This window comes from Saccopteryx bilineata, chromosome 1 (assembly GCF_036850765.1).
Source record: "Saccopteryx bilineata isolate mSacBil1 chromosome 1, mSacBil1_pri_phased_curated, whole genome shotgun sequence".
NCBI classification, from domain to species: domain Eukaryota; kingdom Metazoa; phylum Chordata; class Mammalia; order Chiroptera; family Emballonuridae; genus Saccopteryx; species Saccopteryx bilineata.
In genome coordinates, this window is record NC_089490.1 from 46,351,111 (window position 1) to 46,374,779 (window position 23,669).

Sequence of the window (23,669 nt, forward strand, 5' to 3'; positions counted from 1 at the left end):
TCACCCCCCAAACCAGAGCTGTTGACATGGAAAGAGTAAGTTTTTACATCACGTGGCCTTGCTAAAGTGCAACCTCCATGGCCATCCTGAGTGAGGGGTCACCATGAGTTGACACAATGATATTGCACTTTTTCCAAATCTTAGCAAGACAGAGAGCAATGACAGGGTTAAAAGGCAGTTATCAAACTTCAGTCCCTCGGTCCAAAATGAACCTCCCAGTCAGCTGTCAAAATTCAGAAAGTCGACCAGCCAAGTTCTTTAAATTTCATGATGCTCAAATACACCTGAAACATTAAAATTTATTCCGCATACTTTTGACTGAGGTTCTCAAAGATAACTCACCTGAGGGTTTGAATATATACAGAACAACTGAGCCAAGTAATTGACTTAGAGAATCTCACACAAAGAGTTCTTGCTTCTCTGTGGTCATTGGACAATTGGCAAAAAAACAAACAAACCTTGAAACACATTGTGCGTGTATACTTCAAACACTTACATTTTCTACCCCCAAATACACATCACACTCCCCTATGTGAAACTCTGACAGAGATTGTGCTCAGTAAATAATTCTTGGATAGTGTAATAAAATGTCTCTGACCCCAAGTAGTTTATGCAAAAGGAGATAAAACATCAACAAAAATGGGAAAGAGAAGAACTATAAAAAGAGGGGGGAAATGAACATTTCAATAATTTGAAGCAAATAAGCTGAAGCTCCCATTTTAATATTACCTTAGCTTTTACCTTGTTTTGTACCATAGGCAATGAGATTTATAATATTGCATAATAAATACAGAAAGACTATTGTAATAATAATTGCAACAGTGCCATCTTAGAAAATAACAAATTGGCCTTTACTCAACTAGAATATGCACAAAGGAAAAAGCACTTATAATGAGAATCCTCCCTTAGCAGAAAGCAGATCTGAGTCCAGAATATTGATGGCTAATGCCTGGCCCAATTTCAATTGGAATAAGTACCAGTCAAGTGCAGAGAGCCCTTTACAGTTTGGGGATATTGAGTTATTGATGATGATTCAGATAAGCAGAATAGATACGCTTTAGCCAACTCACTGAGTATTTCAGAGCCTGTAACGCCCTAAATCCTTCCTCTTGCTTTTTCATTGTGTTAAGAACTGGGAGTAAACCAAGTGTAGATGAGTTGAATACAACAGCCAGTACCCCTCTCCTGGTGCCCAGCAGTCACTCCTCTGAATGAGAAGGCCACAGTTATAGACAGGGCTATACATAAAGAGGTTTTCTCTCTGCAGAATGGATTGAGGCATCGCACTCTTAGTTAATTTGATTCCCTGCTCCAGAATATTCTTGTTAAAGAGATTTTGTCTTTCCACACTGAGATTAGGCTATGTTTAAACAAAATTCATCTGCGATGTCTTAGGCCACTAAGAAAAACACCCAGTTCTGACATGGCTTAGCACTGTTTGTGACAGATCCAAAATTTTCTTTAAACATACAAGCCAACAGTCTCAAGAAGAGTTCAACTGAACAACAGTGAAAATAATGTTTCTTTGACTCTCTTTGGTAGAAGGTCAGGTATAAATTACTGTTAGTCTCAACTGAGCCTGCTCTGTTCTTCCTCCACTAAGGCCATAAATACAGCTTCTCTAACATCATTTAATTATTCGTTTGTTTTCCTCTGTCTTCCCACTAAAACAGTTCTAATCTCATGTGTGGTGGTGAATGTGTTGATGAATCTTATTCTAATTAATCATTCTATTAAGTAATTTTTACAACTCACTTTTTAAACTGGATAGGTTTTCTTTGTTTCTCTATAAATAGTCACTTTCAAAGAAAATTAGCCTATAAACCCATCAGGACATTAAGCCAGTATTCTGTCCTTGAGGTCCTTTGTCCTCATCCCTTCTCCTTGACAAGGAAATCAGTTAGCCAGCAAATAGTTTGTGAATTAGTCATCACACTGGTACCAAAAGGCTTTTACTTATTCCTACCTGTTAAGTTTTTATTGCGATGAGAATAGATCGCACTAGTGAAGTGTTGAGGGGTTCAGGGATTATCTGTAAAACTCACTGCTTCTGCTTACCCTGTCTCCTAGTCAACCATTGTTGGATGTGTGCTCTGCAGTTAAGCTGCCTAGCTTGCAATTTATAAAGAATTAACAAAACTGTCAAACTTGGTAGACTTTCGAAAGTTGCTTTAACAGGTACTTATGAGACTATTATAAAGATGCATGTCTTAAAAGTTAAAGCAGAAATGATATTCTTTTATTACAATACTGTGCTGTGGTCTGCTGAGTGCTTTGTCCAAATTGCTCCTCCGTGGTTGGCTTTATTAGGTTTGAGGAGATGTGTGGCTCTTAGGAGAGAACTCTAGAACACTGACAATCAAGACTGTCTTCTTCTCTTCTGCATTTATTTGCCATTATTTAAATTTTCTTTATTTTGTCTGAAATGAATGAGATGCATGTTAAATGCAGTAAAACTAGGCTTTTTTTTCCTTCAGTATTCAACTTGTGCCCTGATTAGTAAAATGTTAGATTGCTTCTAATTTTTTTTCAAAATAGTCTCTTCTGTTTACATTTATCATTAAGAGAAAGTAAACACATCATAAGACTTAAAGTAAAAAACTTTTTTCTAACCAACTAGCAACTAGAATCGTTTCTTCTGTCATTTGGAACATGTATTCTATCTGACAATTGGTTGCCTATGTTAACTATTACTGCAAGTGTTCCGAACAAATCAATATTTTTATTTCAAAGCAATCAATGTTATCAACTTCATTGATTTCTGTAAATACTTAATTTTTAAATATTTTATTCCTCAATCACTTATACTATGTTGCGTTGCTATTAATTACCAAGGTTGCTATATTCTAAAATATTTATATTCTTATTTTCTTATGAATCAGATGCTAACACTCAGACTACCATCATTTGTGATGCCTATTTCAAATCCAATTATTTCATCCTATTAAGAGTACCAGGTATAGTTTGAGTGGCACAATTAAACTACATAGTTAATACTGCTTAAATAGACTGTATACTTATATCAGAAAAAAATATAACCGAATGGCTTTGTTTTTCAAGATGGAAAATAAAATCCCTCAGCACTTTCTTGGTGTTGAAATGCTTAGTAATGTGCTACTCTATCTCCCTCACTCCTAGTAAGTTCTGTAGTAATAAGCAGAAGCTCTTCAGAATGTACACCACACGGAAGCAGAGGTACCCAGCATCCCAGCTATTGACATGAAACTCGAGAATGCCAACTAACCTCAGGTGCATGGCCAGGGTACAGCGCCACCCTACTTGAGCCCTGTTCAGAGACTCACTCTTCCTAAGGACTTCTCGAATGAGGTTTTCAACCCGCTTGTAGTTCTCCTTGTTGCCTGTTGCCTGCTTTGATACTCTCTACCCCTAGGACACCTTTGTCCGGCAGGGTCCCGCGCAGTACTGGCAGTCAGCCCCTTGGCGCCTCCTTGTGGTGGAACAACTTCTGAGCTGCTGCACGCAGTGCATTGTTACGACTCACTTGCCATATTGTGCCTGAGGCGAGAATTTGTAGAATGCTTATCCCGTGAAAGGCTAAAACCCTAATTAAGTACAACGATAACTACAGCATTCTAAATCTAAGAGGATTACTGCAGGTTTATAATGATGTCACACAGTTCCCTGGCAGGCAACACCCAATAGTAGACTGCATGCTGGGCCATTTGAGTTAACTTGTACATCTCGTTCCTAGAGAGGGAAGAATTCCCCTGCAGAGCAGTCGTGCAGGCTCCCCTGAGCTTAGTGCTCAGCTCAGAATGTGGGACTGCACCTTAAGAAAAATACTTCAATCAATGACAACAGAGACCCGTTAGTTACTTTCTCCAAAGAGAGACCTCCTTGTTATTCTTCTGGGGATAATCCTTGGCATTCTTCCTAAAAGCAATGTTACATAAATCTTCTCAAATATCATGTTTATTGATGTCACATACACACACATACAAAGAAAATACTTGAATGGACTAGTGAAGAATCTATATTTTTTAATCAATGTGTGTTTTCAATAACAGCCACCTAATTAGTTTAATAGCCATCTAATCAAGATGGTCTGTTGATTTCCAAAGAGGAAATGAAGTAGAAAAATTAATAAAAGTGAGCTTTTTGTAAGAGGACACAAAACAGATCTTTGCCTATTCTTAAAAAGAAAATGTTGCCTGCTTAAAAAGTTCTGGATTAGAATCTTATTCTTAATTTTCAGACAATTATGTCAAAAGAGAGAGTGAAAATATTACATGTCTCTTCTAACTTAATGTTACTAATATGTTGATTTCACTTTAAAATAGTTCTTGAGAATTTTTTTAATAATAAACCTTAGCAAACATTTATGTAATTTAGAAGGACAGAAGGGGAAATGGTATCTAAAACTCATTTATATCAACTTTAAATGCTTTGAATGGTGCTGAAATTAAGGGACTAATATTACTTTTACTTTCCATTAATACTTAGAGATAATATCAAAATATTTCAAAGGGACAATTTTTTAAAATATTTCCATGGAAACAATTGTTTTTAAATATTTTGCTATTGTCAGTAAGCCATGGCGGATTTGATGCTGATACTTATTTATTTTCACTTCTTTTAGTAATTGAATTTTTTAAAGAAAAAATTAAACTCTACATTAAATGGTTCTATGATGTATTTGTCAGTTTCCTATTTATTTAATTGACCTAGGATAGAGATATATCTTGAAAATTTGAGAAAATAATTTTATGTTAACTAAAATGCAACTTTCTATAGTAATTAGAACAGTTAGTTTCAGAAAAGGTAATCAATTAGATAAAGTAAAGTGAGAACACTTGTAATGATAGCTATGCCAGCTTTAAGTCATTCATTAATCTAAATAAAGGTGTAGAGGTAAGCATATGTTCCGGAACCAGATCATCATAAATTTCAATGATGGAACAGATGCGCTAACACTGAAAAGAGATTTGAAGTTTATACTACAAAAAAAAAAAAAAAAAAAGAAGAAGAAGAAGAAGAAGAAGCTTGAGTAGACATTCTGAGCACTGTCCCCTGAAGGATTTGTTTAAATAATGTGAAGGCTTTGGATGACACAGAAAACCTAGCCTGAGAATAAAAAGATGCGGTTTTATGATGTTATTGTTGCTGTTGTTGAATGTAATCTACCATTGAATCATATACTTGTCAACTACAAAAGGAGCCTTACGAATGGGATTGTTTCAATTTTTTTCTGATGGGATTGTTTTAAAGGACTCTTGAATCAACCTCACCCCATCACAAAACTGCCCCGCCTGTTCCTTGCATGTGCCTTCAGCTACTCGTGCTGGATTTAGCTGCGTCTGCGTTTCCAAGGGGAGCTGTCAGTTGCATGGTCGACTCGTTTATTGTTACTAGGACTTTCTGATCATCATAGTTCATTATTTGATTTGTTTTCATGTAAACACACATAAAATGTGGTGTCTTTTTAGAATATCATTTGTTAAGCAACTAGGCATGGAAAAATAAATGTTACTATTTCTTGTTAGTTTCAAAACACATATCCACTAAACACATTTGCTGTTGGCATGCTGCAGTTGGGGACAGTGGACATTGCGGTAAGTGGGAAAGATAAGCCCTCCACTTCGTCTCAGATACTCCGTCTCCATGAGAACACTGCCTTCATGCCCACAAAGGCTGCGGCACGCCTGCAGGTCTCAGCATCTCAGAGTAGCTGCTCCCGGTGACCTCCCTCCAACCCATCTCACTTCATGTCTTCAGGCTCTGAAAAGTCCTGGGCCTCTCACTCGATAACACTGTCGCTTTCTAATAAATAACACAGTAGTTTATAAGTGAAACAAGAGCACAAACAATATGGGTACACAAAGCTTCTACAATCCATTTGACTCCCCCAAAAAAATCCTTCAGCCCTGTTGTTATTTTTGTCTCCGTGTGAGAGATGAGGACTCTCACAACCAAGTCTCTTGGATTCCAATCTACCTTTCCACTGCCTCATGCCACATCTCTTGATTAGAAAAACATGGAGATGCACTTTGGATCTTGTTGTTGTTAACACTTCCTTTATCAACCCACAACAGTTCAAGCCTAGCTGGCATCTGAAAACTGAATATCTGAACAAGTATAATTTACCAGTAGCTGCCACAGCAAATCACTAAACCTGTGTAATAGCAGGAAACTGTGTTAGTGAACATAGCATCCCATTGTTAATCAGTCATCGCCTTCACTGTACATTGGGGCTGTTCTTTGCGTGGTTTGTCTCACAAGAATGAATGTTAGCATAATAGAAGTGTGGTGCTGAGTGTTGTATGTTTACTATTATGTATGCAGTGCTACCAACGGCTATGAGATTGCATGAATTTATGGATATCATAATCTTGCCTGGAATATAAAATGCATGCCAAATGTAGATATATGTGTATATGTAATAGTGTTCCTGTTTTCCTGTAGAAATGTTTAGAAATTACAGTAAGATATGCTCCCAAATAAAAAAGTAACTTTCTAAAAAAAAATCTCAAAAAGTTGAAGTTAAAGCTAAAATATGTGTTAAAAGTGAATACCAAACCAGTTCATGGTTATTTCCAGTGTAATTTGCGTATAGATCACTGTACTTGATCTCAGACCTTTCTATTATGAATCCAGGATGGTGTGTATACCTATAACATAAGATAGACTTCAAAGAAGTACGAACAGAGAGATTAGATAAAGCTCAAATTTCCAAAATGAGAAAAGCATTTTCCTATGCTCCTACTTATCGAAAACATCTTATTTATTGAAATACATGACCATATGCCATTTCCTCAAATTATTTACCCACGTGAAATGGAAGAAATTGCTTGAAATGGAGTAATCGTGCCTCTGTTGTCCACAGTCAGAAGCTAAGTTTTAAGGAGCGAGTGCGCATGGCTAGCCCAAGAGGCCAGAGTATTAAGAGCAGACAAGCCTCAGTAGGTGACAGGAGGTCCCCGAGCACCGACATCACGGCCGAGGGCAGCCCCACCAAAGTGCAGAAGAGCTGGAGCTTCAATGACCGGACCCGCTTCCGGCCCTCGCTGCGCCTCAAAAGTTCTCAGCCAAAACCCATGATAGACGGTAAGCCCTGTTTTTCCATAACCATTCTTAATGTGATAGGCTATAGTGAGTGAAATTGTGCAGTAATTGATTTTCCATGGTACACTTCCAGATAGAAGGAGACACCCTCGGGGAAGGAATCGCTCTTTGGTTTTATTGGAAATTTATTCATTGCTTTGGACAAATGTATAAAACATATGTTAACTTTTCAAAGCAAATTTGGCAACTAAATCTAAATTTCAAAGAAACCAAACAATATGTTGTTAATATTGCACTCATATCTACAACACATGATTAGTTATCAGACAAGTTCCATATCAAAATCAACGGGACTGTCCTTTTGATGTATAGATCATATCTGACAAGCAGAGGCCCAGCACCCCGTCCTGAAGGACACTAGGAAAGGTAACAGCACCTTTCGGGACAACAGTGAAGATGCTGTTCTCGCTTCCACTGTGCTCTGCTCACTGCTTATCTTCCTTAGAAATATTCCTGTTGAAAGTTCTTATCTAATAAGTGGAATTCAAATCCTTCTCCCAAGCGGAATGAACCTTTTATTTTTCTTTTTATCATACCATGTAGCACAAGTTTACTTGCCAATGTGATTTATTGAGTGCCACATAATTTTCATGTTTATGGACTAAAACATTTTCGTTTTTAAGATTTGCATGACTTTCCTTTTAAGTGTAACCCTTGGGATTTCTTATACTGGGCAAAGAACCAAAATCAAATAGCATCTCCCATTAATACATGGAAATTGTGAAGGCTATCAGTCCTTCTGTTCTCATTCCCTAGCAGAACCTGTATTTTCCCAGGCCCTGAAAGCATGAAGGATAAAATTAACAACCAGGGGTCAAAATCACAGTGATGTCAGGCTCCCTGCAGTGAATTCCCTGAGATCTCAGCATATGGGTCCCTCACAGCTCATTCAGAGACCCTCGGGGAACTCTCAAGTAAGCAGCATGAGTCTGTTCTTCGCACTTCTTCATTCTCCACAATCCCATGGATGCCATGCTGTCCAACTAGACTCCTAGCAGCTGACCTGATGTGGCCCCTCCTGGTCAGGCCTGCTGCTCCCAATTCGGCTGTGGGACATGCCGGTCCTGCCAGGCTTCCCATCACCCATCACTTTGCTAAGGTAGGAAATGCTCCTTCCACCAACCCTGGACACTCCTCCACCAACCCCTGAGTGTCCTGAGTCCCTGGCAACACAGATTTTCAGTGTCCTCTGGTTTTCACACTCTCCTCCCTAGGAATTTGGCTGAAAGCCCATGAACAGCTGAGTCAAGACTTACCAGTTACAAGGCTTTATGTTGCTCTCAAAATAGACTTTCTGAATATAAATGAATGCCTCGTTTCTGGAAGGCAATTTGGCAACATGTATCAACAGCCTTTACATATGCCTAAGCTTGGACACTCCCACTTGCCAATTCCACTTCTAGGATATAATTGATACAACAAAATAATATCAGACATTAGAAATGATGTTATAAATTAAAAATTATTGACATGGAAAAATGATCACAAAAAGAAAATTATTCCATTTTGCTCTGTGTGTGTGTGTCTGTGTGTGTGCATGACCGCACACACGCAGGTGCCCACCTGTGAATGTATGTATTTTTAGTAAAAAAAAGTCTGAAAAGATTTACAGTGTATAAACAGTCACCTCCAAGTGGTGAAATCAGTTACATTTTGTTTCTTGATTTTATTCACCTGTATTTCCACCAAACCCCTCTCCTTACGTTGATTTCCTCCCAAGTGGAAAGAGCACCAGGTCTTCGTGCTGGAGATCAGCCCTCCTGAACGTGGACCTGGATTGTCTGATGAGATTTAACAGTTCCTACTACCGAGCTGCTGGGTTAGGCGTTACAGCTGCCCTAACCAAGTACCACAGACTGGATGGCTTAAACTAAAGAAATTTTTATCAAGGTTCTGCAGGCTAGAGGTCTGAGATCTCCCGGGCTTAGAGTGGGCCACCTTCTCCCTGTGTCTTCCCTTTATCTTCCCTCTCTATGCATGTTTGTATCCGGGTTTCCTCCTTTTGTAAGGACACCAGTCATTGTATTAGGGCCCGTGCAAATGGCCTCTTTTTAACCTAATTATCTATTTAAAGACCCTGTCTCCAAATACAGTGACATTCTGAGGTACTGGTGATCAGGACTTCAGCATAGGATTTTTGGAAGGATATATGTAGTTCAGCCTCTAACAGAGCCCCAGCTCACTGCCTCGCAGCATCCCCGGGCAAACTGGAGTGTGCCTGTGTCTTCAAGCCTGGCACTGGGTTCACACTGTGCTATAAGCATAAATTACCCACAGTGGGTCCATATACTCTTCCAACATGGGCTTCAAGAAGCATTCAACTCTGTGCTATGAGATCCTCATGGTTAGCTGAGCACAGCTAAATATAAAATTCATGGAATCCAGATTCCGAATAAGAAAAATGAATTCCACTTGTATGTTTGACCAAAGGAAGAGCATTGTTCAAAGACTCCTAGAGTTTATACTATCTATCACAGTATTTTCAGTTACTGTAAAGATGTCTCAGAGGTTAGATAGATAGAAACAGAGGTACTATTATGAACCAGATCACAAATTGGAAAGGTCTCCTGCCATCCATTTTCTACATCATTCCACACAAGTGCAGTTCTGTTTCATTAGAACGGAATTGCTTTGCTCCGGTTCATGTCCGTCTCGATCGGTTCTGAATTCCCCAAGTGACAGGAGGCCTGATTGCTGTTCTATTAAAGTAGCTTTGTTGGCTGCCCACCTGGAAGAGATCATGATTCCTGACTCCTCATTTTAATTCAATAGTCAAGAATCTTTACCTCTGATTTAACCCAACATTATGTTAGGAAAACAAAACTTCTCTTTTTATTTAAAAAAAAAACTGAAGTAACTTCAATTGAAGTAAACTTTACTCCTTAATTTTACATCCTTATTTATAGGGCCTCCCTTGGTTTTAAGAATTTCCAAAATCCACTTACTTCTCATAGAAAATAACACTACAGCCATCCCAAATACAGGGTGGGACAGAAGGAGATTTACAGTTGTTCATATGGACAATAATAGTCAATAAATAATAATACAAGAGTGAACACTGTTTCACATATTCACAACTGCAAACCACATTTAGCTGCACCTTGATTCCAGATCTATTTGTTCATTCACCTCTAGGGTTCTTCTCTTGGACTTCTCTTGCTTCTATACATCTTTTAGACATTTCATTGCCTATTAACAGCTCAGAGAGAGTGGATACATAGCAGAAAGAATAACGGTAATTCAGGTTGACCTTTAAGACTAAGTACCTTTGGAAAATAATAGGACTCTAACTGAAAGATAATAGAAAAAAATTTTAGGGATAATCTATAAATTTTAATAATTCCTGTGAAATTTGATACCCTTTATGTGGATGGTATTATTTGTAAAATGTAATAATTCTTACAAAAGTTTATTAAATATTCCATGATGTTTTACTTTGCTATAAATTTTGATGAAATTTACATATTACACTTAAAAGGGGCACAACTGTCTCCTAATATTCCACATTCATATTGTCATGCCGGTGACTGAGGCCAGGATGGTTCACATTGGATTCGGGCAGACGGTAGAGGAACTGCAGAGCTGGAAAGTGTCGGGCTGTTACCGTTTGATAGAGTCTTGCAATGGTAGTGAGCACACCAGCAGTAGAAAACCTCTGTTCCTGGCAGCAAGAGAACAAACAGCAAAAAGCGGCCCCCCACAGTCGCAGGCAAACAATCTGCCATCAGCGATCCACTCTGAGGGCAAGCATCTGTATCCTTACATAGATTATACACACTTGGCACTGCTCGTGCTCATGGGCTAATCAGGCAAAGTACAAGCGAGCAAGCCTAACACAGCTGTTTTCTCAACACATGAACCAGGGAAGTGGAAAACAATAGGCAGATGTTAAGTCAGAAATTTACAAATGGCAAAAAAGGAGATGTAGACTATAAAAGACTTGTGATATTGCCATAGCAAATTTATTTTGACCAGTGTGATATGAACAGTATTTTTAGTTTATCATTTGAATAATAGATATAAATATTTCATTAGTAAATCAATATATATAATTTTTTAAATTAGGTCGGATATGACTCTTTTAGATGCCACAGGTAAGTGCAATCGTGCAGCTTTTTTCTTTCTGTGTCCAGCTTATTTCACTTAGCATAATGTCCTCCAGGTTCAACCATGTTGTTGCAAATGGCAGGATGTCTTATTTTTTAAGAATGAATAATACTGCATTGTATAATTACACCAAACTTTATTTCACTATCTATATGTACTGTATTTCCCCATGTATAAGATGCTCCCATATATAAGATGCCCCTTAATTTGGGGGCCCAAAATTTGAAAAAAAAAATGTATTACATATAGTTATTGGACTCAACTTTTATTCATCATAAAATTCATATAACTCATCATCACTGTCAAAACTCCCATCCATTGCCTAACCAGGCGGTGGTGCAGTGGATAGAGAGCGTCAGACTGGGACGCGGAAGACTCAGGTTCGAGACCCCAAGGTCGCCAGCTTGTCAGGCTCATCTGGTTTGAGCAGAGCTCACCAGCTTGAGCCAAAGGTCTCTGGCTTAAGCAAGGAGTCACTCAGTCTGCTGGAGCCCCCGGTCAAGGCACATATGAGAAAACAATCAGTGAACAACTAAGGTACCGCTACAAAGAATTGATGCTTCTCATCTCTCTCCCTTCCTGGCTGTCTATCCCTCTGTCTGACTCTGTCTGTCACAAAAAAACAAAAACAAAAAAAACTTCCATCCATTAGCTTGTCCTCATCTGTGTCTGATAAAAAAATCACAAATCACTGTCTTCATATATTGCCTCATCCTCAGTGCCATCTATGGCATTTGAAATGCCACAACCACTATATAAGATGCACCTACATAAGACGCACCCAGTGTTTAGACGCACCCAGTGTTTAGACCCCAAACTTTTTGAAAAACGGTACATTTTATACATGAGGAAATATGGTATATCAAACTATCATGTTATATGATTTAAACATATACAATTTTATTTTTAAAATAAAATTAAAAGAAATGAGATTAAAATGATATTTTTATCTTAATATATAAGTAATTATGCTAAAGGTAACATGTATTGGATTCTTCTCTCTGGCAGGCTAAATGCTTTAATTTATTAAATTATAAATTATATTATTTATATTTTAAATTATATAATTTTATATAAGTATATAATATATATTATATATAATATAATAAATGTATATTATATATAAATATAAAATTATCAATTAAAGTTCTAAATGCTTTAATTCTATTATTTCATTTAATTACTTCAATATCTCTATAAAATGAATACATTATTATCCCCATTTTATGGTTGAGGAACCTGAGACTCAAAGCTAAGTAAGTAACTTGCCGGAAATCTAACAGATATAAGTAAGAGAGTCACAGTTCACACTTATGCAGTCTTATTTCACGGTCCTCCTGGAGGTCACATTCTCAGCTGTGCTCCCAGATGTCATACCAATCTCCCTTTAAGCATCTTTAATATCTTCTTTTTTATCCCACACCACCACCCGCCACCGCCTTCACTCTTCCATTTTCAATTGATCAGATCCTCTTCCCAAATAAACCTTTTGACCTTGCCATTATCCCATCCCGGTTTTTCCCAGTCTCAACTGCCAAACCCTGAACTATATCACCTTCAAAGACTGCCAGAGCTAGAAGATTAGGCAAATTGGGGAAATGACCTTTAGATAACCCTTCTCTGTTTTGATCAAGTATCTGGGAAGAGACTCATATGGTCTCTTATACGATAAGAGACTTAATAGCAGCAGTGCTGGGCTATGTCTGTTTACTCAGGGAGGGAGGCAGATGGTGAGGTCATCAGAGGCCTGTTTCAAGACACAAAATGTAGCATCAAAAGATGGACAGTGGATAGAGCGTCGGACTGGGATGCAGAGGACCCAGGTTCGAGACCCTGAGGTCACCATCTTGAGCGCGGGCTCATCTGGTTTGAGCAAAAGCCCACCAGCTTGAACCCAAGGTCGCTGGCTCCAGCAAGGGGTTACTCGGTCTGCTGAAGGCCCACGGTCAAGGCACATATGAGAAAGCAATCAATGAACAACTAAGGTGTTGCAACGCGCAATGAAAAACTAATGATTGATGCTTCTCATCTCTTTCCATTCTTGTCTGTCTGTCCCTGTCTATCCCTCTCTCTGACTCACTCTCTGTCTCTGTAAAAAAGAGGAAAAAAAAAAATGAACAACTAAGGTGCTGCAATGAAGAATTGATGCTTCTCATCTCTCTCCCTCCCTGCCTGCCTATCCCTATCTGTTCCTCTCTCTGTCTCTGTTACAAAAATAAAATAAAATAAAATAATAAAAAAGATGGACAGCTGTCAACAACAGACAAGCAAATGGAAAGTGGCAAACTGCAACTAAAAGGAATACCAAGCAGCCAAATACACAAAAATGAAACTAAAGTAGGGCTGGGGGAAGTCCAGATTTCCAATTGCACTTGGGAATGCCTTTCAGAATTACACTCATTGTGGGGCAGATAAAATATATTATGCTCACTTTGTTAAAGATGGCCACATAGAAGCCCATCGCCCAGGTGATATAATGTGTTGGGGGCGGGCTGTGGGCAGGCAAGATCCTTGTAGCCTGGGGCTTGGTTTTAGGACTAAGCCTTTCCCACCCCTTTTGATGTGGGGTGGTGCAATCTCATCATGCCTCAGATAAGTGACTTTGTACTAGAGATTCCCTATTTTGTATATTGGATTAAAGGTTTTGATTTTTGCACTATCCCTATTTTGTATATTGGATTAAAGGTTTTGATTTTTGCACTATAAAGTGGGGCAGACCTGGAGCTTGCTCTCTCAGTTCCTGAGATTAGCATTAGAGGAGAGAGCAGAGAAAGGCCATGTGGAGGAGACCAGGAGAAGCAGCCAATATGGTGGAGCGCTGAGTGAGAAGCCAGTTTGTGCAGAGTTTGTGCAGGAAGAAGGAAGGAGATGGGGAACAGAGGTGAATAAGTCTGATGAGCTAGAAACCTTTGATTCTAGGAAACTCGGATAAGTCAGTAGCTTTGTGAGCACTTAATGAGTGGGTTTTGGAGCCCAGTGTATGTTTTTACTTGCCCGCTGAGTGCAAGCTAGGATTAAAGATGATGGCCCACCAGTTTTTGACTCCATTGTTTCTTTACCGACTGTCCGAATCCAATGTGAACCTGCATGGGCCAGGCAGCTATGATGGTGGCCGTGAATGCTGGCTTTACACTCAGAGTACAATTATCTTTATAGAGAAGGATAAGAAGGTAGTATGAGGTAGCTCCACTTTGCAGTGCCCAAAAATCTGTCCCACAACATGTATAACCTGCATGTTTTAATGTTTCTACTTAAGGGGAACATCAATTTTGCTGGGCAATTCTCAGGGCTCCTGCTGGCTGCTATGGGAGGTACGTCCTCACTTGATGTTTGTGAGAAAGACTAGGCAGACCCTGAGTGCAGGAGATGGGTGGGGTTCACCAGAGCAGAGGCTGGGGGGGCTGATGATGCGAAATACCTTCCAATCTTGGGGGTCCCTAGAGGCCAGTTCCCTCGCTCAGACCCTGCTAATATCTCTTCTCTCTTTTATATTCCTTTCACTCCTCAGTCAGTTGCAGGGCACTATAGAAGCAAATTCAAATACCTCACACAATAATGAAATGTGGAAAACCACATAAAAAGAAGTCCAGGGGTAGAACAGCTCGTGGCAAGGACCGTCAGGGCCCTGGCTTCCCTTCTCTGTGATTCTCTAGTCTTGTTTCACTCTGCCCGTCTCGGTGTCCACCCCTTCCTCAGGATGGGAGCAAAATGCTGGAGCAGCTTCAAGCATCTTATCCAGACACAGCACTTTGAGAGGCAGAAAGGAGACCCACTTATGTCGGTGTTTCTTCTTAAAGTGAGGGAAACTGTTCGTTCACATCTTAGTTTGCAGAATTGAGTCTTGTGCCTAAAATGATCACTGGCAAGGAAAATGGGCATTGACCATCGCCAGTCAGGATCCAGCAACTGAATCAGGAGCCAGACTCCCCTGAAGCGTATGGGGTGGGGGAGGGGCTATAACTGGATAGACCTGAGGATTCATGTCCAGAGAGTGGACATTGGGAAAGCCACCTCTAATATGTTTGATACAGCCAAGAAATATTTTCTATTTTGTGGTGAAAGTAAGGAGAAAGAATGCCCTTAAACAGGTTTTCTCCCAAATATTCTGTCTATATGTCATTTCTGTTCCTCTAAGTGACTCTGCTTTTTAAACATAAGAGCCAGATTTAGAATTCTTTCTTTTTTTTCTGCTTTCTTTAGCCCCATACTATTTATGAGACAATGAGCACAGACTGGCCTAACTCTTTGAATTTCAAAAGGAAAAAGTAGGTGAAGAAAATCTGGGGGGGGGGGGGAATCAATGAATGTACATTTGGATAATATAATTCCGCCCCACACACAGTCAGCCCGTGCACTCCCACTGAGGGGAAATGGGTGCAGCTGCCTTCCTCACCTCACCAGTCCCAATATGCCTCACTTCTCAAGCTGCTTGCCGTGGGGACTCCTGCTCTCCTTCCAGGCTGATAACTAACTAAAAATAACAAGAGTCAGGCTCTACCTGACCTGTGGTGACGCAGTAAAGTATTGACTTGAAATGCTAAGGCTGCTGGTTCAAACCCTGGGCTTGCCTGATTAAGGAACATACCTGCTCCTTCTCCCCACCCCACCTTTCTCTTTCCTCTCTTTAAAATCAGTAAATAAAATCTTTAAAAATATATAACTGCCCTGGCCAGTTGGCTCAGTGGTAGAGCATTAGCCCAGTGTGTGGATGTCCTGGGTTTGATTCCCGGTCAGGGCACACAGAAGAAGCAATCATCTGCTTCTCCACCCCTCCCCCTCCACCTTCCTTCTTTCTCTCTCTCTCTCTCTCTCTCTCTCTCTCTCTCTCTCTCTCTTTCTCCCACAGCCATGGCTCAATTGGTCTGGCACAGCGGCCCCAACACTGAGGATGGCTCTGTGGAGCTTGCACCTCAGGTGCTAAAAATAGCTCAGTTGCAAGCATGGCCCCAGATGGGCAGAGCATTGGCCTTAGATGAGGGTTACTAGGTGGATCCCTGTTGGAGCACATGCAGAAGTCTGTCTATCTCCCCTCCTCTCAAATTAAAAAATAAATAAATAACAAGAGTAGAAATGCATAGTGTGAGCTGCTGTAATTACCCTAGACTCTTCTCCTGCCTTTAACTTCTGTCTTCTGCGTCCACCAGTCTCCTAAAACTCTTGTTTGAGATTACTACAAAAGCAACAAGAATACTGACAAAAAAGAAGCATTTCAGCACAGTGGTTTCAACAAGTATCTTGAACTGACACACTCCTTTACCAACAATGGGACATTTCCTTCCAATGCAACATAAATCACAAGCTATTAACATTTTCTGTGTGACTACTCTATGCACACGGGCCTCTCCTCTTATACTAGGCCTCTTTTACACTGATTTTCCAATGGCATTTACTTCTCCCATGTTTTCCTTTGTCTCCCCACTTGACATTTTTGTTTTGGTTTTTACCCAAAATGCCCAAGCACTGCATGGCACTTAACGTTTTTCCTAATTTTCTATACAGATGGCTCAGCTTCAGCTAGACTTAATTATCATTTTCCACAATGTATGATGCTTACTGGCACTTTCAGAAATTTCATAATAATGACTCTGCATTGTGTTGACAGAAATAATTTTTTTAACCCATTCACCACTTTTTAAATTAAATTACTGAGGTGATATTGGTTAATAAAATTGTATAGGTTTGCAGTGTACAACTCTACAATACATTGTCTATTTCATTGTGTTTACTACCCAAAGACAAATCTCCCTTTGTCACCCTGTATGTTACCTCCTTCACACTTTACCACCTCCTCCAAGCCCCCTTTCCTTCGAGTAACCACTACCCTGTTGTCTGCCTCTATGAATTTTTGTTTGTTTATTGCTTTCAGTTTTAATTCCCACATATGAGTGAAATCATGTTTCTTAACTTTTTCTGCCTTATTTCACTCAGCATGATACTCTCAAGATCCATCCCTGTTGTTACAAATGACTGTTTCATCTTTCCTTATGGCTGAGTATAATCCATTATATTTGTGTACCACATCTTCTTCATCCAGCCAGCCATCAAAGGACATTTCCGTTGTTTCCATGTCTTAGCCACCGTGAATAATGCTGCAATGACCATAAGGGCACGTGTGCTTTTACAAATAAATGTTTTCAAATTTTTCAGGTAGATACCCATAAGAGGCGTTGCTAGGTTGCATGGTAAGCCCCTGACAGAAATAATTTTTATCAAAGCAGTATTCCATTAGGGTTTTTGTTTAACCTGTCTGTACACATCCCTGACAAGAGATCCCTGATGCGGGAGCATGCCCATACTCCTGAGAGCTCTCCCTATAAAAACCCTGAGGGTTTTCTTTCACCATAAAACAAAAGGATTTCTTAGAATGACTGGACTCTAAACTCTGGAAATTAACACTCCACAGCTCACTCTATACCACTTAATTGTTAACATAATTCTATGCAAAAGCCCACAGAAAGTAATCAGTAAGATTCTAAAACACACTTTCAGTTCTTCACTAAAGAATTGATGAAAACCATTACCTGTAGAAGAGATTCTCTGAATTCTGATCCAAAGGTTTCTTTTTCCTTTAGTTATCCAGGTTCCCCATTCATTCAGTCATTACTTCATTCAAAGACATACCTTAGTTCTCTTCTGTGTGTCCTATGCTGTACTGTTTCTAAGATCTGTGCTATGTTCCAAGGTTCTTGTTATTGGTGTGGATGGGAGGAGGAGAGAAGAGACCTGTCAAACTCTGGTTATAGATTCTAAGTGACTAAGTATTTATTGTATTTCTGGTAAGGATCGCTTTTCCCAATACTTTTTATGAAATGCCTGTTCCTACTTTTTAATTACTAGAGAAAATTATTTCTCTTTTGATTGGATGGGAGTTCTCCTGGCTTTCTATTCTAATCCAAGTACTTTGTATTTCTGACCAGATTTTTCTAAGTTCTGCACCAATATTTGTTGTCACCCTACAGTGATAGGAAAAATTATATTTTGTTTCTGTTGGTGGGAAGAATGGCTTTCTATTTAATGTATGAGCTGTAATTGGATTCCATCTCCTCCCTTCCAGCAGAATCTAAGCCACCAGATGACCTGAGTACAGCCTTAAGCCATACCTTTCTGATTTGCACAGATCTAGGATTTGAGAAACCCAAGGTTGTAAACTGGAACTCTGAAGGTTGTTTCACCAGCACAGGAAAGTGTGCGTGTACATATGTATATACTTTGGTGCTTTATTATGAATTAGAGTGCTATATTAGTTATCTACTGTTACATATCAATTTGCCTCAAACTTGGCAGTTTAAAACAACAAACAATCATAATCTCACAGTCTCTGTGGTCAGGAAGCCAGCAGCAGCTGGGCTGGGTGGTTCTGGCCCGGTCTCTCATGGGGGTACAGTCAGGCTCTCACTGGGTACAAAGTGATCTCAAGGCTCACCTGGGGGAGGATCCATACCCAAGCTTACCGAGCATTTGCTGGCGGGCCCGATTTCCCTGCTACAGCAGTCACTCTATAGGTTGTCTGGATATCCTCATGACATGCAGCTGACAAAGAGAGGGAGTTCGCACTGAGAGGGAGTACCCAACACAGAAGCTGCAGCCTTTTATAGCCTGACCTCAGGAGTGACACACCATCCCTTCCTCCACGTGCTTGTGGACACGCAGACCAACGCTGCTGCAATGTAGAAGGGGACTCTACAAAAGGTGAACACCAGAAGATGGCTGTCACTGGGGACAACCTTAGTGGTCACACTGCTTTTAAGTTAGGTAAGTCTTTCAAGTGGCATATTCCCACCATTTTCTGTAGTCTTTAGCAGAACCCCAACCACCAGCTCTCTATTTCTTTCAAATCTTTCCTTTACTCGCCTGCCCCTAGGCATTTGGGTTTGTGACCTCTGGTCTAACCATGTTATATCCAGATCCTATTATATATAGTTCACATCCTCAACTTTTTTTTTTTCAGAGAGAGAGAGACAGACAGACAGACAGACAGACAAGAAGGGAGAGAGAAGCATCAACTCATAGTTGCAATTCCTTAGTTGTTCAATGATTTCTCTCTCATATGTGCTTTGACCTGAGGGCTCTAGCCAAGCCAGTAACCCCTTGCTCAAGCCAGTGACCTTGAGCTTTAAGCCAATGATCTTTGGGCTCAAACCAGTGACCATAGGGTCATGTCTAGGATCCCATTCTGAAGCTGGTGAGCCTGCACTCCAGCCTTATGAGCTCTCACTCAAGCCAGCAACCTCAGGGCTTTGAACCCGGGTCCTCAGAGTCCCAGGCCAATGCTCTATCCTGCATCACCGCCTGGTCAGACACACCCTCAGCCTGGATTACATTAGAACTAGACTATCATATTACATTCTTAGTGCTGTCTTTTAAAAGCAATACTAGCCTGACCTATAGTGGCTCAATATAGAGAGCCTCGACCTGGAGCACAGAGGTTGCCAGTTGGAAACCCTGGCTTGCCTGGTCAAAGCACATATGAAAAGCAACTACTACGAGTTGATGTTTCCAGTTCCTTGCCCCTCTTTTCTCTCTCTTTCTCTCTTTCTGTCTCTCACCTCTCTGAAAAAAAAAAAATCAATAAAAATAATACTAAAAAAATTGACATTTGGTTAGTGTGACAAAATAAAAGAAAATGAGAAAGCAGGAAACCAACTAGTCAGTAGAAAAACCAAAGTGTTCTAACCTCTACCCCAGCGCTCTGTTTTCGTACCACATACGAATCCATCTTCAGCTGCTTCAAGAGGTCAAAGAGATGTTCTTGGTCACTTCAAAGGGCAGAACTAGGACCAACAGTGCAATGCTAATTTTTAGCTCAATATCCTGACAGTATAGCAATTAGAGAGCCCATGCCAATGAAATGGAGTCTACCATTGGAAGCCTTCAAACCAAACTTGGATGGTCAAAATTCAGTGATTTCTGAGCCCTTAAAGAGATCAAGCCAGATTACCCCTAACAAATTTTCCTCTAAACCCAGTTTCTGGGACTACTCTTCTGGCTCTTCCTTTACTGTTACCTCTTATTCTTTCTGGAAATTTCAAGCTGAAATGTGGAAGAGGGAAGGTAGGGATAGCTGAGGAATGCCTGGAGTATGATTTCTGTCCTGACCCTGGTCTCGTCTCTCTTTGACACAGAGAAGAGTGCTTCCCGTTGCTTTTTACCTCTCAGGAATCCCTGTCTTTCTCTTCCCTTTCCACTGTCAGCTGCAGCCCATAATTTCCTGCAAAGCGTGTCATGTGCCCCACCTATTATTACGAGGTGTATGTGTCAGCTCCAGAATGGGACATTCAAAGAATTTGGGTAAGTCTTCAACTGGCAGGTTTCAAGTCAACAAGTATTTGGGGGCTGCCCTCAGAGCCGGCATTTTCTTGGGCACTAAAGAGGGGAAACTGAGTGTATGTGATGACTGCCACCTCAAAGAACTTGCCATTTGGCACGATTTGGGTCTGCAAATGCCCCGTGTCAGCCATATGCAACCGGCATTTTTAATAAATCTCCTCCTTTAATAAAACCTTTCAAAATTTAAAAAAAAAAAAAGAACTTGCCATTTATCAGTAAGTTTTACTATCCGGTATTGATTGAAACTAAAGGGGAACAAAAGGCATCTTTCTCACTCTTCAGTCTTCACACTTTTCAGAAATAACCTGTGGGTGGGTGACCTCTGAAATTTGCACAAAATAAAAACAAAGTTACCCATTACACAAGTTTGGCCCATATTTAAGAGAAGCATTTTGCAGCTACATGGTGATTTTTTTGTTCATATATCTCAAATTATTTCTTTTCTTTCAAAGGCACACTCAGTTGTCTGCCTCACAAAGAGAAACCAATATGACACAATTTTAAAATTATATTTAATCGCTTTCATGGTGTGCTCTACTTGGTAAAGAAGAAAAAAAAGGTTAGGGAAAGGCCAGGATCTTTTTTCTGCCGTGGATGACTGACACAAGAGAAAGACGCATTGCCCCAAACTTTGCTTTCTGCTCTCTGCACTATGAAGCTCACATTGTCCCAAATTCCTTTTATTTTTTTTTTCAGTGTTTAATTTTTCCCAGCATTTCCTCTCTTGCCATCTTTTTCTTCTGTTGCCATGTACAATGCATAACAACAGTTCCTGGGTTCCAAAAATATAGAAAACCTCAGAAGAATATTAACTGGGACAAATTAATCTCTGTACCCCTAGTTACAAAGATTCATTTGCACATGAAATCCTTAACTCCCACTGGTGAGAAATTTACATCTTTCACTCATTTAATGCAGTAGCAACTGCCATACCACATCATTCTGTTAGAGTTGGTGACTAATCTTTCCCAAAATTGTTTGAACCTGTATTCCCGTGATGCCGTTTTGGTTGAAAAATGTCGTGATCTCATGTCTTCTTATATTTTTATCAGTTCTCTGTTCTGGCAAAACTGTCCCCCCCCCCCCATATTTAGTGGCTTAAAACAGCAACTAATTACTTAGCCTGCAGTTCTGTTGGGCAGTACTTCTGGTCTTGTCTGGACTCACTCATACATCTGTGATCAGCTGCTGGGTTGCCTGGGAGCTGACTGGCCTAAAGAGGCCTCCACTGGGGTGACTCTTCACCGCTCCATGATGTCCCTCAGTCCAGCAAGTTAGGCTGGTTCACATTGGTGATGGTGGGTTCCTAAGAGTTGTAAGAGCAGAAACTGCAAGGCCTATTGAGGCTTAGGCTTAAACTCTCACAGAGTAATGTCCACTGCATCTTACTGGTCAAAGCAAATCACAAGGGCAGCCCAAATGCCAGGAGTGGGGAAAGAGGCTCCACCTCTTAAGGTGAAGAGCTGTAAGGATTGCAGCCAGTATTACAATTCATCACTCATGTTGTTTGTAGCTTACTTGCTTTTATTCTTTGCAATACTATATTGGTCTTATGAACCAATGTGTTAGTATCTGATTTACTTTTTATTCCTCCCTAGAGTTTCCTTCACTTCTGGACTCTAAGAAGGAAAGGGAAGGAAAACAGCATTGTTAACACCTACTATATGACAGTCACTGACTAGGCATTTTTTTATTGGTTCATTCAATACCCACATAGCCATTTTGCAGATAAGAAAATCAAGACTCAGAAAATGTAAATAACTTTTCCAATAGCTCAGTCCAAATGCCGGGGTCTGAGGTTAGAGATTGCATGTAAATAAATTTCGAAGTCCTTTATATTCTACCAAGCTCCTCAGCATGTTTTCTTTGATAAAAGTCACATCGCTAATAAATGAATGAATGAAACTTGGTATAAATCAGCTATAAGTTTAGTGTTAGCCAAATGTATCTTCTTTTTCTATTAATATGGCAAAAGCATGGCTCTTTGTCATTATATATACACTACAAATATTCTCTCCCTATCCCTTCAAGTGGCAATTAAGGTAATGCACCAGCAATTCTTATTATTTTTTAACAACTTTTTTTTTTCTGCTTGAGAGACAGAGAGAGACACAGAGAGAGGGACAGATAGGAACAGAAAGACAGGAAGAGGAGAGATGAGAAACATCAATTCTTTATTGCAGCACCTTAGTTGTCCATTGATTGCTTTCTCATATGTGTCTTGAGCAGGGGGCTACAGCAGAGGGAGTGACCCCTTGCTCAAGCCAGTGACTTTGGGCTCAAGTCAGCGACCTTAGACTTCAAGCCAGTGACACTTGGGCTCAAGCCAGCAACCATAGGGTCTTATCTATGATCCCACACTCAAGCTCATGACCTCATGCTCAAGCTGGTGAGCCCATACTCAAGCTGGTGACCTCGGGGTTTTGAACTCAGGTCCTCTGCATCCCAGTTCGATGCTCTATCTACTGTGCCACTACCTGGTCAGATAACAACTTTATTTTTTTTAAGGCTTTATTCATTTTAGAAAAGAGAGAGAGAGAGAGAAGGAGGGGAGAAAGAGGGAGTATCAACTCCCATATGTGCCTTGACCAGACAAGTGCAGGGTTTTGAACCGGCAACCTCACAGTTCCAGGTCAACGCTTTATCCACTGTGCTGCCACAGGTCAGGCTCATTATTTTTTTTAAAGCAACAAAACATTGCCATCTCTGACCTGCCTAATATAAATGGTTTATACCATGGCATTTCCTGGCAGAATTCCTGCTAAGCTAATAAGAATTGAAAATTGAGAGAAAAAAATATCAGATTTATTTCAAATTTCCCAAAAGATTTGATTAATGAATAATGCAGATTTGTGATTCTGCAGCTTGTCAGACATTGAAAACCATGGCTGCTTTGATTGAGGTCAGATGTCTCTGAATATGATTCAAGGAAGACAAATCTCATTCTTTTGAAGATAAGATTAAGTTTTTTTAAGTCACTTTATCATTGATTTAGCATATTTCTTCCTAAGGTGAGGTAGTGTCTGTCTTGGTCTAGAATGGCAAGAGCAGTCCATTGATCTCCCTAGTTCATTATTTTGCTGATCAAGGAGGGTGTCTGAGATGCTGTCCAGCGTGGACCAATGACTGTCCCAATTATTTGTGTGTGGTTA

At 40.0% G+C, this 23,669-nt stretch overlaps 1 protein-coding gene across 3 annotated transcripts in view; it reads left to right on the forward strand.

Moving 5' to 3' along the window:
- The window catches only part of KCNQ5 (potassium voltage-gated channel subfamily Q member 5), a 625,390-nt gene that overhangs the window by 544,646 nt on the left and 57,075 nt on the right, over positions 1-23,669 (forward strand). For 2 of the 3 annotated variants that reach the window (XM_066253635.1, XM_066253639.1), the window contains one exon: positions 6,845-7,065. In XM_066253635.1, the coding sequence (XP_066109732.1) occupies positions 6,845-7,065 (221 nt within the window). Of the gene's footprint in view, positions 1-3,138; positions 3,196-6,844; positions 7,066-23,669 lie in introns of all 3 variants that reach the window. The other variant, XM_066253628.1, reaches the window with a different exon arrangement.